Raw genomic sequence first — 15,711 nt, forward strand, 5'->3', positions numbered from 1 at the left:
TCCTGCTGGTCCCCCTGATGAGTTTGTAAATTCAGTTCAAATTCAGAAACCACCTTTAGCCAAACAAAAAGAACAACTAAAAAATGCTCAAACTGTTTGTGGGGATGAGCACAGCTCGCAAGGACAACTCTGCAAGGCTACAGGTGGGGCACTCTTCTGAGAGGAAGAAGGCAGTGGTTCCAGTCCAATGGTAGAAACATCACCCAGGGAGATGGAGATATTACCCTTTCAGAGGGTTTTACTGCCTGGATTCAGGTATTCTTCCAGGACAGGGGAGATTTCAGCTCAAGGCCCTCCTTGGAATCAGCCACAGCCAAGATGGGAACTCAGCTCTTCCATATCCTAGACAAGGGTCTGTCCTGCTGGGCTCCTGGGTGAAGAGGGGGAGTGTCGCAACTGCTTGCCTCATGAATGGCACCTCAGGCCCCTGGCAAAGCCCTCCGTGTCTACTGAAAATACCCCCAAATCAAGCTATTTATTTTGTCCAACTCCAAATGACTTTTTTCAATGTCCCTTCTACAATTCAGAGCAGGTTCAAAAAAAACAAAAAACATAAACCAACCCTAAAACTAAAGGTTGCTTCCTTGTCTACCTGCCAAGCCAGAACTGCTGTTTTTTTGCCCAACTCTCCTTGCTGTTCCATAGGCACCCAAAGCACATGGTAAGTACCTGCAGCTCTTCCTCTTTCTGGTCAGCCTGAGAAGCCATGGCAGAGTCACCCTCTTCGTCACTGTCTATCAGAACAACCTTCTCTGCCTGATCCTTCTGCTCCTCCTCGATCACTGTGAATGTACCCTGTGGTTCCTCACGGAGAACACCCTGCTGCAGCCACAGTGTCATCTTACGCCTGAGCGACATCACAGGCACTTTGAGCACTTCACTCAGCTCTGTCAGTGTCCATGTACCTGTAAGATCCCACATAAAAAAACCCACCCGGGGAGGCACAGTCAGGTCTTGGTGTAGCGGCTGGACCCTCAGCACAACCCATGTCCAGACCAGTCCAGCCAGTAATGATACAGCCTGTGTGCTGGCTCTTCTTACTGAACCTCCACACTAATAGCTCAGGGATAATCGGGTTCATACCTATGCTTCACCTTATCCAGTGTCCTACCTCTAAGATCAGCTTCTGTTGGAGGAAAGACAAGACTCCCCCATGCTGGGAGTGAACCTGCAAGTGAGGGGTAGCTTTGGGACTTGGGTACAAAGGTTCTAGCGCCCTTCTCTTCTAGCCCATCTAATGAACCCTGAATGTTCCTCTTATATAATCAGCCAGACCCTTCCTGAGCCTGCTTAGCCACTGGCTTCTAGGTCATTATTTACTGATGAGTTCCTTGAGCTATTGGGTGAGGCAAGAAAAGGATTTTTCTTTTGCCCCTGCCAACTCAGCAGTTGCAATGAATTACCTCCTGTATCATGTGCCAGTAAGTGCCAAGCGTCCAAGCATCTGCCGCTTCAGAAACAAGACATAGAATGGGCTACTCTGAGGAACTCCTGTAAGATCATTTTGATCTCAAGATAGACCTGAATGGGAGCTAGTGGTGGGAACAAGCAGGGAAGGGGGAAAAAGGTTGGGACTGAATGAGAGAGGGGCTTCCCAGGGCTATTGAATGGCTGTATACCAGAAATGGAAGGAGACAGCTAGTCATGCCAAGAACAACGAAAAGCCAGCAGGCAAGAGCAACATCCAGCTGGGCTGCATGGTCCCACTCACTCTTGGTCTGGAAGTGCAGGATGATGGCAGCATGCACAGGAGTGACAGAGAGGGAGAGTGTGCGGTCTGCCAGCTCCACATCCAAGTTCACCAGGCCCAGGTGATATTTCCAGTTCAGAGTCCTCATGGCCTGAAAAGAGAGAGGCAGGTGCTTACACCCCATATACAGGGCAGGGCCTTCACCTGACAGACCCCACCCCAAATGCCACCCCCACTCACAGCTGGAACAGTCACTCTTGATGGCCAGCACTGTACTCAACCCCCACAATACACACCATTTTCCCCAGACACAAGCCATCACCCAGGTCCCAGGCACTGCCCCACCCATAGGTGCTAACTTTTTTTCTTTTTTTTTTTTTTTGCTAGTAGGTGCTTGCAGATGTAAAAAACAAAACAAAACAAAACAAAAAAATGGCACATTACTTTTAAGTCAGCTGTTCCCATGCTGAGCTCCATGCATGCCTGGAAGAGCCAGCGTGCTACTTCTGGCTCTGCAGCATCTGTAAAGATCAGGCACTTTAGTGGGGCTTTTTTGGCACTTTTATCTAATAGCTGATTGAATCAGTTTTAGCCAACAGCACCAAAAAGCCCCACTGAAGTGCCCAGTCTTTACAGATGCTGTAGAGCTGGGCTGAAGTCATATGCTGCTTCTTCTGGTAAAGTATTTTTTGGTGTTTTTTTTTAAACATCTGCAAGTGTGGCTCCATGGGTGCTGAGCCCCAAAGCAACCATGGAGTTGGCACTTATGTCCCCATCTGACACAGCCTAACCCCAGCTGCAGGGCTACTGTCCCACCATCATAACAGGTTGCCCAGAACCACCCTCCTCCTATGCAGTAAGGCCAATCTAGGAAGGAAGCTTTGTAGGCAAATGGGGGTAGAGGGTGATGGGGAAAAGTGAAAAGACTCCTTTTTCCCTAGGAGCAATATTCAGTCTGGAGCAGGGTTACCTCAGGAGAGAAGCAGCCTCTAAATGCAGAGGTAGGATCAGGTGTCACCCACAAAAGATAAGAGCCCTCTGCTCACTGGGTCAGCAGCTTAAATGATTAAATGGAAGCTTCTGGTATTCCCTCCCTACCCAATGTCATGGAGGTGAAAAGATTAACTGGTGTCCCACACTTTGTGCCCATATCTATGAATAGATGTCTTCCAGGGGAAAAGGTGGGACACAGACATGGGCTGCTTGGCCTGACAGAGTCCTGGAAACCCTCAGGATTAGGAAAGGACATGGTAATCCCCGGTCCCAGACAGATGAGGAGACTCAGACAGCAAGGCAGAGGGCACTGATTTTAAGAGATGCCAGGTTTATAATTTGCTGAGGATCCTAGGTTAAGGTTAACATTTGGGAACCACCTGTGCTTGCCAGCAGAGACCTTGTACTAGTTTGCCCTTGATTACTTTGGTTGGTCTGCTGAAGCGTCTGAGTGTGAGGACTTTCAAACTGGTTCTACTGGCCTGGCTTGCACCTGCACATTTATTGACATAAGCTACCTGGCTGCAAGCCAGGGTGAAACCAATATGGAAGCATCCAGAACTGCCTCAGGTTAACCAAACATGTATCAAATCACCCCTCTGGCTAAACAGGCCTCAGCCAGGTGTCCTGCAAATTAGCTCACTATCTTACTAACATCTACCCCTCTCCCACACAGAGTAGACCAGGCCAGGAAATCCATGCTGCCTGCCCCACTCTGACATGAACCTCTCACTGGTGAGGGAAAAAGCCTTCTGGAGCTTCAACCTCCAGGCATGGTTTAGCCAAAAGGCAGGGACAGAGGTGTCCTCTGCCACTGAAGCATGCTGCAAAGGAGCACAACCAGGCAAAAATGAGGAGCAAAGTCTAAGAGTCAATGAGAGGATGTAAATTGGAAGGGATGAAGGGGTATGACTGCAACCAGACAGGAAGCTAGAGTACCTTGGGAGGGCTGAGATCATGGGTCTGGCAGCAACAGGAAGTCTCTCTCCTGCTGTCCGGGCACCAATTCTCCCTCCTGCTCCCTGACTCTACAAGCCCTTGCTAGAGTACAGCAAATGGGGCTCTCCCAAGGCAGGAGTTGTGGGGAGGGAGTGGGGCAGGGGGAGCCCCCATGTTTCACTGCTTTTCACTTCCTCTGCTGGCTACAGTTGATTCCATGCCAATTCCAAGGAGGCCCCTACCCCCACCCTTACGAGATGGACGCCAGAGATACCTCACCTTCAGTTTCTCATACTTCTTGGAGTAGGCATCCATAGCTTCCTTAACCTGGTCTGGGAGCTCCAGCTTCTCCTCTTTCAGTGGGGGCCAAAACTCGCTGGACAGGATAACAGCAACAAGACTGAACGGGGGTTTCTCCTCCTCTGGGAGCTTCTCCTCCTCATCACGGATGTTGGTATTAATGCGTCGTGAGTCAGCCATATCCTAGCAAGAGAGGCAGGATATGGCATCCAGTGTGAAGTGCCTGCTCTTCTCCCAGGCAAGCCCCTGGAGCAGGACCAATACCAACCCCCTTCAGGGCTGGAGAGCTCCCAGGGCACATCCCAAAGGAGAACAGGCTCAAGCTGCAGAAGGGGTCATGACAACAGTTTGCAGGGGAAGATGAGGAAATTAGAGAGGCTACAACCTCTAGTCATCACCAAACACCCAAAAGGAGAGCCAGAGTGATGTTGAGAAAGGATCTGAGAACACCAGCAACAAAAGAGAAGCTGAGATGGCTCTGTGCCTAGAGACATGCAAAGGGAGACTAGGTTCCATCTAGCAGAGGGGGTCAGAAATCAGGAGAATCTCTTGTGCTGGGACCCAGGTGTGACACTGATCAGCCTGAGGAAAGGCCCCTACATGGCTTCTCCTGCCCTAGGTAGAAGGCAGGACAGGAAAGGCCTACAGGCCCAACCTGTACACCCATGCATCAGACCATCAGACTGCTGAGCAGGGAGAAGGGGGTGGCTCTGGCTGAAATGTCGAGCAATTAGGGGACCAGAAGTGCTCGGGAAACAGCTGATCAGGAAGACTGGAAACAGGCAAGGCAATCCACTCCCAGAGGGCCCTGGATCCAACCTGGTAGTGTCTATCACCTGCCCTAGATACCCTGAGGCAGAGCCCAAAGCACTGTTGCTCATGGTCTTCATAGAGACTTCTGGGGATGCAGTTCCTGCTCCAGAAGGAGCTCAGCCCAGTGGCAGGCAGAGCTGGCCAGACAGCTGTGAGGACAACAGCTCCAGAGCCAAGGCAGCCCTACCTCAGATCAACTGGCCAACCCACAGGATTCAGAACAGGGAAGGATTTTGAGCATGGTTATGCTAGCTTTTGACTACCCTCAAAAGGCCCCTTTCCCACAGCCCTGCAGGCTCTTCTGTCCCCTCCCACCAAAGCTCCAATCTCTCTGGCACGCCCAAACCACTGGGGCTGGAAAACCAAGAGCCTACCTTTAACATGACCTCACAATAGTGCATCTGGGCTTCTCCAAATCGCAGCTTCAGCAGCTCCACATTGCGAATTTCCCTAATGCCAAGAGACAGAGGATAGGATACAAATCCTGGCAAGGGGCAGCCCTTCCATCCTAGCAGAGCAAAGTAGGGATGGCAGCAGCCCTGGAGGCGCACTTACTTGAGCATGCTGCCCTGCAGTCTCCACTCCCCAAGGGAAACTACAGGATCCCAGGGAGAAGGGATCCAGATGCATCTCCTGCACTCTCCTGGCCAGGCAGTGCTGGAGCCGTGTCAGCCATTTGCACCACTTCCAGGTGGGATAGCAGTTTGCCCAACTTCTCCATCCACTCCCCCTGCTAAGCCAAGAGTAGCCCCCAGTGTCCTTGCCAACCACTCATGCCAAACTACCCAGAAAGGGGCAGGTTTAATTAGCCCCATGTCAGATATGGAAAACCATCATCTGGCTTGTGGTCAGCAAGTAAGTTAGAAACAGAGATGGGTCTCATGACTCCCCAATCCTGCACCCTAGTTCCTGTCACAGGCTGTTTTCCCACACGAAGCAACCTGGAGGTTGTCAGTACCACCAGAACAGGCATGACTGAGCCCAGGGGGTACCTGGGGAACTGCAAAGCTACTTGGCTAGTAGAGGCCTACGTTCTTCCACTGTTTCTACACTTAGTGACACGCTGCTGTCTGCCGACTGCCTCAGAGCCCCACAGCACAAGCCAGGTCTGTAAGATTCCTAATTCAGCTCTGTGGCTCAAATTACCCCAAATCCCTTTGAATTACCCAAGCCCAAAGAACCAGGTCCCCTGCCTTTGATGGCCCCTGCTACCTTCCTGGCCCATGCCACATGAAGCCAGGAGCTATTTGACTTCATTCTCCCCAGAGAGTGCCCAAGTCCATAGCAATGGGCCAAAGGGGTTGGCATGTGGATCTCAGGCTGTGAGCACAGAGATGCAGAGGACACCGAACAAGGCAAACCCTTTCTAGGACTGTCTGGGCCCAAGGCAAAGCCTTGCCAAGGGACTTCCTCTACACAGCCTAAGGGCTTGGGCTGGCCTCACCTTTCCGCGCTGTAGTTGAATTGGTGCAGCAGCCGGTCAGCAAGCAATGTGCGATATTCATTGATGAACAGGTCTTTGCTGCCATAGATGCTCACCAGCAGGCTGATAATGTCTGAGGAGCGGCGTTTGGAGCTTGACTTCCCTAACAAGACATGTCAGAGCACACTGTGAGGGAGATGCCCAATGGTCTCATCCCTGGCAACTGGGAGATGCCCAACTGTCTCATCTCAAGCTCTGGCTCATTTAGGGCTGGGGACTACCAGCACTCACAGAGCATCCCAAAGGGGAAATAACAGGTAGTGGGACATTTGTGGAAGGATGCTTGCAGCTAGGGCTTCCTGATCCTCATGTCTAACCTGGGTCTGCATCAACTGGATCAGGCACCCAATCTTCTGGCTCTGAGATGTCATCATCACTCTCCTGGCCATTTTCCAGTGTCACTGGGTCAGCTTTGGAGAGCTCGTTTGCTAAGTCACCAGATCCTTCAGCATCACCTGTGAGACCTGCCACAATCTGCCGTACTGTGTCCTCCCTGGTCCTGTCCGAAAGCAGAAAATAAATCGTGAGCAGGATGGATGGGAGAGGAAGTAAACATGGCAGAGCCACCTCAGAGCTCCTTACCTCAGGTACTTCCTGATAGGCTCACAGGCCACCTCCAGAATAACCATGGAAGGGTCCAGCTCCCTCAATGCCTTGATGGCCGAGATGTAGAGAGTAATGATGTCCGAGGTGTTGACCCCTGGAGCAAAAAGGGAAGGGCAGGTAGAATCTCAGAGAAGAGGACAAATACTTGGATGTAAAAAGGGCCCAAAAGGAGTCTCCCAGGGCTTATCCACACTGCGGGAGTGGAGTGTATCAGCCAGACTGGACCTGAATATACCTTGCCCATCCATACGCAGGCACATTTCACACGTGAAAAATACATTGGTGAGGCTGCTTGGGGATCTCTCTCCATTACCTGAAGCAAGAGAGACCTGTGGGCTCAAGCCACGCATCATTTTGGAGAGGTCCTCACTCAGACAAGCACAGTTGGGCTGGAGCTGGGCCACCCTTCTAGCTCCAATTCCTTACCATAGTGCAGAGTATATGTAAGAAGCATAGATTCATAGATGTTAGGGTCGGAAGGGACCTCAATAGATCAAGTCCGACCCCCTGCATAGGCAGGAAAGCGTGCTGGGTCTAGATGACCCCAGCTAGATGCTTATCTAACCTCCTCTTGAAGCCCCCCAGGGTAGGGGAGAGCACCCCCTCCCTTGGGAGCCCGTTCCAGACCTTGGCCACTCGAACTGTGAAGAAGTTCTTCCTAATGTCCAATCTAAATCTGCTCTCTGCTAGCTTGTGACCATTATTTCTTGTAACCCCCAGGGGCGCCTTGGAGAATAAAAACTCACCAATCCCCTTCTGTGCCCCCGTGATGAACTTATAGGCAGCCACAAGGTCACCTCTCAACCTTCTCTTGCGGAGGCTGAAAAGGTCCAGTTTCTCTAGTCTCTCTTCATAGGGCTTGGTCTGCAGGCCCTTAACCATACGAGTGGCCCTTCTCTGGACTCTCTCCAGGTTATCCGCATCCCTCTTGAAGTGCGGCGCCCAGAATTGCCCGCAGTACTCCAACTGCGGTCTGACCAGCGCCCGATAGAGGGGAAGTATCACCTCCTTGGATCTATTCGTCATGCATCTGCTGATGCACGATAAAGGGCCATTAGCTTTTCTGATGGCTTCGTCCCACTGCCGACTCATGTTCATCTTGGAGTCCACTAGGACTCCAAGATCCCTTTCCACTTCCGTGCCACCCAGCAGGTCACTCCCTAGGCTGTAGGTGTGCTGGACATTTTTCCTCCCTAGGTGCAACACTTTGCATTTCTCCTTGTTGAACTGCATTCTGTTGTTTTCTGCCCACTTGTCCAACCTGTCCAGGTCTGCTTGCAGCTGTTCCCTGCCCTCCGGCGTGTCCACTTCTCCCCATAGCTTTGTGTCATCTGCAAACTTGGACAGAGTACATTTCACTCCCTCGTCCAAGTCACTGATGAAGACATTAGAGTATCGGTCCAAAGACCAAGCCCTGCGGGACCCCACTGCCCACACCCTTCCAGGTCGAAACTGACCCATCCACCACGACTCTCTGGGTGTGACCCTCCAGCCAATTCGCCACCCACCGGACTGTGTAGTCATCCAAGTCACAGCCTCTTAACTTGTTCACCAGTATGGGGTGGGATACCATATCGAAGGCCTTCCTGAAGTCTAAGCAGAGATGCTTGGGCTCAATGTTGGGACAAGAAACACCCACAACACAGCACTGAGCACCAGGAAGAACATAGCATAGCAGGGATCTGACAGCATGCTGCCCCACTCTCACATTGTCATGCTCCTCTGCACAGTGCCAGAGCTGCTCTGCAGAAGATCCCTACTCACTTGTACAAAGCCCCGTCACAGTCCCTTCACAGAGACTCATATGAGGTGGAAATACCTACCTGGGTGAAGAAGTCGCATTTCCAGAGCACTTTTCAGGGAACTGAGCAGCTGCTGCCTCTGATTGGTCCTTTCCAAGCAGAACTTGAGATCCTCCACAGCTGGCTTTGACTCTGGAAAATCTACAGGCAAATAAGCAATCAGAAAGGTGCCAGACTGCATAAAGAAGAGGAGTGGAAGACATGGCATCATGGACAGCACCTTGTGCATTCCAGGGAGGGGTAAGTGGGGCCTGCACAACCAAGGGGAAGGCATGGGCTGGTAAACAAGGGGAGAGCAAGCTAGCATGATATGGGCAGAGATCACCATTACCTCGGATAATGCTGAAGAGCTCTTCAATACGCATGCTGGCATAGATACGGTAGAAGAACCTCTGGACATGGCACCGCCAGCGCTTCAGGGTACTGCTGGCCTCCAGGTCAGGGTGGGCCACGGGGTTGTCCTGGAGGAACACTCTGCTGAGCCAGCCAATCACCTTCTCAATCCACTACAAGAGACAGAAAATAAAGAGGATAAGAATGTAATTAACGCCAATCATCGTGGTTTTAGGGAAAACATCTCCCATCCAACACATTATATTTCATTTTTTTTGGTAAGATTACAGGCTTGGTTGATACTGCACCTAGGCAGATACCTTTAAATAAAGTGCATGTTACATGTTGTAAGAACCGAGTCACCGACAGATAGCACTGAGTTATTGTCATTTGGGAATCACCATTGAAAAAAGGTCCTTCTAGTGAGGTTCAAAAAGGCTGGTACCTCAACCTGGTGCTATAAAACATTTTCATCAATTATTTGTAAGCAAATTATAATAACAAATCAATGCTGATAATATTTGCAGATTATGCAAAGATTGGAGGGGTGGTAATGAGAAGGCCACAGCAGTCATGCAGAGCCAGGCCCATTCAAACAACATGCTTTTTAATACAAGAAAATTCAAGATCATTCATCTAGGAATAAGGAATGCAGGTCCTGCCAACAGAACAGGGAGTCTGTGTTCTGGAAAGCAGTGACTCAGAAAAGGATTTAGAGCTGACAATAGATAAACAACTCCACATGAGTTCCCCATAAGCTGCTGGCAAAAATGGCTAGCATGATCCTTGCAGCCAGGGAAGCCACGAGGTGATTTCGCTTCTGTGTATGGCACCGGTGAGACAGACACTGGACTGAAGCAGCATCCAGACTGGGATAGGGCCAGCATTTGTAAAAAGATGCTGAAAAACTGGAAAAGGTGCAAAAAACCGATGAAAATTATTTGAGAGCTGGAGAAAATGTCTGTAAAGAGAGCCTTAAAAACTCAGTCTTTATATTGACAAAGCGAGCAGATTGCCAAGTGACTCCACAGGGCTGCTTCAGTACATTTCTTGAGGCGTTGGATAATGGATACTAAAGGGCTCCTTACTCTCATAGAGAAAAACATAACAGGACATGATGACTGAGAGTGGAACCTAAGCAATGAGGGTGAGCAACCATTGGAATAAACCACCAAAAGACATGGTAGATTCTCCTTCCTTAGTTGCCTTCAAATCCAAGATTGCCAGCTCCTGGGAAGATGCTTTATCCCAACATGTTCCTGGATTCTTTCCTTAGATTCAGTGACAAAAGAAGGGGCAGCTGGGATCACCCTGTATAACCTGGGCTGTCCCTGAATGAATTCTTAATTAATATGGGGGAAACCGAGTGAAATATTATTACTTCCTGTAATACACAGGGAATCAGGTTAGATCAGGGATCAGCAATGGTTTTTGGCAGAGTGCCAAAAATAGTTTCAACCTCAACTTATAAGATGTTGGTGTGCCAGGAGTGGACGTCAGGGAACTGCAAGGGGCTCAATCTTTGTTGTGGTAGTACAGCCCTGGCTACTTCCCTATCATCCACCCCAAGATGTGCATGCCAAGCAAAATTCCTTCACAAGCCACACTGGCACGTGTGCTGGGGGCTGCCTACCCCTGGGTTAGATAATCTAATGGTGCTTTCTGGCTTTAAACAGAAATGCAGAGCTTTCGCTATCTCTTCTACCAGCCACTGCGGATCCTGGACGATCAGACAAGGCCTTTTCCAAATAAGCTGATATGAAAATAAGCCTCTTTAACTTGCAACTGAAGTGGGCACATGTTGCCTTAGTGACAGCCCCTAGTCAGTGTGGGGCTTACCTCCTGGAACTCATTCAGAAAAGAGCGCTCGTATTCACCCCTGCATCTCCGCTCCATCCTCTCCTCAATCATCTTGTGCAGGATAGTTGTCACAGCATCAGAACTCACCCTCTCCAACAGGTTCAGCCTGTGGCTGCAGATATAGAGAAGGGGTTTCATTTACAGCACACAGAGAAAAGCACAAAGCAAATGCCTAATAATGGAGCCTGGGAAGAAGGGAAGATGATCCCCACCTAGAAGAGGGTAAAACTGTGTGTCTACTTCAGGGCAACCATCATGGTGTACATTTCTAGCTGGATCACCTGGCTTCTAGTCTGTGAAGAGAATTGGTTTTTCTCAGTCAGCAGGATGGCTATTTGGGGAGGATTGTCATCCAATAGGAAGCAAAAATAAAAATGGGGCAACTGGACCCAAATTTATGTCATCAATCATTAATCAGCTAGGACTAATTAAAGAGCATAAGCATTTTGCAAGATCTAGGCAGGAAAGAAACTCCTTTCCAAAAACTTACAAACACACTGCTTTTTCAAAGATTTTTCAAGCAGTGCAGAGGAAGTAAGGAGTCATAGCTTTAAACATTTCATTTATTTCTAACATTTGATATTGTAAAGAGCTAAATGTTTAACTATTTCAGGTACATTTGAATTTCGGCTATTTGTGTTACGTGTTCAAAGCACATACTACTATTGGGCCCCAGATTGCAGCTATGCAAGAAGGAAAAAAAACCTAGGAGTCAAACATCACCTGCAAAGCAAGAGCATAAACAGGTTTATTCTTTAGGAGTAATCTTCAGGACATACAAAATCATAAGCCATTGCTTCCAGTCCATGCTGATGGATTGGAGAACTAGAGAGATAGCTCTCACCCCTCAAGTAAAGAGAGGAGGGCTAGATTTTCAGCAAAGGGACTATCTGGAGCTTGTATAAAGTTGATAGAAAAAATAAAAAGCCAGAGGTTTTAAACAGAATAGGAATCCCTGAACCTTTCCAGAGTTCAGGATCCACTTTTGCTTGCTGTTTTATATCCAGGGATCCTGGTTTTCCCCAATAAAAAAAACTGCAAATTGTCTGATAAAAAACCCGCAAAATTTCTTATTAAAACTCCACGATTAAAATGAAAGGGCACTAATAGAGAGAGAGAGAGCGAGAGAGAGAGGTATCAGTTGAACACAATGCTTTCTTGATAATATTTATAATTTAAAGGAATTTGGAAGCCTACCTGTGCCTCAATCATTATAATTAAATAAGTTCTAAACACCTATAAATTTTGGTATTTGATTTTGGGTTATCACGGAAAATCAGAGCTCCCTCTGCCCCCTTACCTCACAGAACACAGGTCCAGGCCCCTCACTCCCAAGCCACAGCCCCCCAGCCCTGCTGGTGCTCCTCAATGCTCACCCACAGCCCGCTGGACCTTGCTAGTGCCCCTCACTCCTCCCCACAGCTCCCCCAGCCCTGCTGGTGCCCCTCACTGCACATTGGGATGGTTCGTTCCTGCACTCTCCCCAGCTGGCAGGGTTACAAGGCCAGGGGTCCAGGTCTGCAGCGCTCTGCCCCTTGCAGCAGCTCCACAGCCCCAGCTGCCACCCACAGGAGGTGGCAGCTGCTGCAGCGGAGTGGAGCGGAGCACACCCCCTCCCCTGCCAGCTGTGGGCTTGGGTGGGGCCAGCTACCCATCACTGCGCTCACTCGTGCCCCCTGATCTGTGCATGGGGCAGGGATGGGCTGCCTGCTGCAGGCTTGGGCTCCCCACCCTACTGCCCCCCCAGGCTCTCCGCAGCCCAGCAGGTGTGACCCAGTGTGGCAAAAAAGAGCAGGGCTACACATGGAAGCTCACTGCTGCTGCAAGCTCTGGGCTGCCCTGGCAAGGCACCCCCTGCCTGCATGGCAGCAACGAGGGCAGTGGTGTAGGGTTGTACCCCTCTTTGCTGCCATGCGGGCAAGGGATGCCTTGCCAGGGCAGCGTGGAGCTCTCAGCAGCAACGAACTTCCCCACGAGGCCCTGCTCTGCCCTGCCATGCTGGGTCACACCCACCGGGCTGTGGAGGTCCCAGGGGAGGGCAGCAGGGTGGGGAACCTGTAGTTATAGGTAGAAGGCAGGGGAACCCAAGCCCACAGCAGGCAGCCCGCCCCTGCCCAAACCCCCCACCCTGAGCACAGATCTGGGGGGCATGGGTGCCCCCTGTCCTGCAAGGAGTGCGCACAGTGGTGGGGAGCTGGCCCCACCCCCTGAACGAAGTGCCCACGGGCCTCGCCGGGACCCTGAAGCTACGCATTCTGACCCCAGGCCACACACCCCACACATCCTCCTGGCTGGGCAACAGCTTCAGCCCCAGCCCCAGCCAACTCCCCCCCTCCCTATGGGGGCTTCAATCCCACCCCTCCCACCGCTACCAGACTTACCTGCATACCTGCAGAGCAGCTCTCCAGGCTGCCTGGTGGCCATGTGTGTATACATGCACATGACACCCCCTGCCTGAGCACCCTCCTGCTGCTCCCCCCAGCCCCTTGCAGGCTGGAACTCTACCAGCCTGCAGAGAGCTCTTTGCAAAAGTGCAAAATCTGTGGGTTTCTCCATTAAAATGAAAAATCCATGTTTTCCTTGGGTAAAGGGGGAACCTGCATTTTTCTGTTTTTCCATGGGAAACGGAAAACCCGTATCCCTGATTATATTCGCACTAGCTCTCCAGTTGCTTGTAATATCCTCTAGCTAACACACTGCAGATAAGAACTGCTTTCTAATGGAAAAACAAGCAAAGATTTTCTAAACTCCTGTTAAGGCCTTATGTAGTGCCTCTTATTAAGGTCCCAACAGAAGCATTAACGAGGCCACACTGCACACGCGGGGTATGTGTGCAGTATTTAGTACTTTGAAATTTGGCCAATTTCTTCAAGATCTTTAGTAGGCAAATGTGGACCCTTCTGGATCCCAGTGTATGTGCAAGAGGTCACAAGGACCTTCAATGCATTTGGCTACAAGTATGGAGAAGTGGGGGGTACCCAGACCTTCTATTCCCCCTGTAGCTCATTGAGACAGTATCCAAAGGCCAGACAGTCTGGACGTTCGGTGCCTCGACAGCTGTAGTTATAGGTGCATCCAAGAATCAAATCCAGGTCTCTCGTGTGGCAGACAAGGATTCAACCACTGAACCACAACAGCAGGTTCAAGATCTTTAGCATCTGGGGAAAAGAAAATATTTTGCCTAGAATCATTGTCCCCAAAGGGAATAGAAGCCTAAAGGGAGGTGATAATCTCACAGCAGTTACCAGGACCACTCTCCTGTTTGTCAAAGATCTGCTGTAGCTCAGCCACAGGTTATGGGCTGGATGCAGAAATCACTGGGCAAGATTTTCTGGACAATGCCTTGCAAGAAGCAGACTAGGTTAGAATGGACCTTTCTGACTTTCATACCCATGACAGGCCTGTAGACAGTCTACTTTCTGAATGGTATATTGATTCTGTCCAACAAATCCCTTTCCTCCCTCCCTCCAGGATACATACAGGATCTCACTGAGCTGCTGAAATTGCTCCATGGCTGTGGGACACCAGCACTGGTCTTTTTTACTGTTGCAGCCTGCACACTGCTGGCTGTCTCCTCCTCCCTCTTCTGTATCACTCTCTTGATCATTTTCACTCATACTGCTCTCACACTCATTCATTCCATCTTCTCCTTTCTTCCACTGCTGCATATATATCCTGAAGGTGCGGCTGTAGAACTGCTGGATCATCTCCTGGAAGGTCTTTGTAGTGGAGAAGAAGAGGATGGCTTTAAACATGGTGTACACTTTCTCTCGTAGCATCTGGGAACCCGTTCCAAGGAGCAAGCCTGCTTTGGTCCATTTTTCCAGAAGATCTAGACTGTTTAGATAAGGGTCTAGGCGGCACTTGAGCAGACAAAAAGCATCCAGGAGGAGTAAGGAGCACTGGGGCTCCTCAGCTGTGTTTTCATACTGGCCAATGCAGTTCCAGAATTCAGGAGCTATATTTGTCTGAAGATCTGTCTGTAAAACTTGAATGAACCATTCCTCTATGACACAGTGCAAGTCATAGCTCCGCAGCACTTCCAAAGCGGCCTGCAAGTCGCTGTCCTTCAGCGGTTCCACTGGTCCAGACCTGGGTGCTGCCTAGAGAGAGACACCAAGGTAAATGAAAGCAGGGACTCCTGAAGGGTGACTGAGGCTGGAGAGACAACCCGACTCAGGGGGCCGTCTACAGATGGAGCCACTCACCAGCCGACCCTTTGCTCTTGTCCACAGTAGGGCATAGCAGGGACTGAAAGCTACCAACTAACTGGCATCTGGCATCCCCCCTGGGCAGAGAGGCGGAGGTCTCAGCCCCACTCCTAATGGGTCGCTGTTCACATCACAAGGGCGACTGCTGTCGTGGTATTAATGCCGACTGCGTCCCCAGCTGACATGGGAGCCGTGACCCGAGTGGGCCCCGCTCCATCCCCTCTGCGGGTGACGGGCCACTGCCAGGCTCTCTCCAGCCTGAGCCAGCACACGAGGACGTCCCGCGCCAGGGCCGTCAGGGCGAGACCTTCCGCGGCATCGCCACACTTCGAGGGTGATTACAGAGCACAAGGAGCGGGGCACCCTCCTTACGTACCTGCGAGCAGGAGGCCGGAACAGCGGCCACGTCGGAGACGACCGCACGCGCACCTGCTACGCGCCCCCCTCGCAACCCCGCGGAAATCCCGTGACAAACGTCAACGCTGGGAGCTGTGACTTGCCGCAAGGGGCCTTTTCCTAAGACATCCCCAGGCCCCAAGAGACTGCGCCCGCACCCTCGAGGCCTGCGGGCCCGCTCGCCCCTCTCTGGGAGCCGGGGCATCGCCCCACAGCCGCCCGGCGGGGATCAAAACAAAACACCCGAGACGAGGCGCGGGGAAGGAGCGGGGCTGCGCTCCGGCG

General features: G+C 50.9%; 1 protein-coding gene across 2 annotated transcripts in view; it reads right to left on the minus strand.

Moving 5' to 3' along the window:
- Window positions 1-15,700, minus strand: part of ANAPC2 (anaphase promoting complex subunit 2) — a 16,989-nt gene extending 1,289 nt beyond the window's left edge. Inside the window, exons 1-12 of one of the 2 annotated variants that reach the window (XM_006028980.3) lie at window positions 15,407-15,698; window positions 14,300-14,922; window positions 10,799-10,931; window positions 8,958-9,132; window positions 8,648-8,767; window positions 6,801-6,918; window positions 6,536-6,717; window positions 6,180-6,321; window positions 5,110-5,185; window positions 3,902-4,105; window positions 1,712-1,841; window positions 670-905 (exon numbers count right to left, since the gene is read on the minus strand). In XM_006028980.3, the coding sequence (XP_006029042.1) occupies window positions 670-905; window positions 1,712-1,841; window positions 3,902-4,105; window positions 5,110-5,185; window positions 6,180-6,321; window positions 6,536-6,717; window positions 6,801-6,918; window positions 8,648-8,767; window positions 8,958-9,132; window positions 10,799-10,931; window positions 14,300-14,922; window positions 15,407-15,631 (2,364 nt within the window). In that variant the 5' untranslated portion in view covers window positions 15,632-15,698. Of the gene's footprint in view, window positions 1-669; window positions 906-1,711; window positions 1,842-3,901; window positions 4,106-5,109; window positions 5,186-6,179; window positions 6,322-6,535; window positions 6,718-6,800; window positions 6,919-8,647; window positions 8,768-8,957; window positions 9,133-10,798; window positions 10,932-14,299; window positions 14,923-15,406 lie in introns of both variants that reach the window. The other variant, XM_025210443.1, reaches the window with a different exon arrangement.
- Window positions 15,701-15,711: the final 11 nt, after the last annotated feature.

Source organism: Alligator sinensis, unplaced genomic scaffold (assembly GCF_000455745.1).
Source record: "Alligator sinensis unplaced genomic scaffold, ASM45574v1 scaffold610_1, whole genome shotgun sequence".
Taxonomy (NCBI): Eukaryota; Metazoa; Chordata; order Crocodylia; family Alligatoridae; genus Alligator; species Alligator sinensis.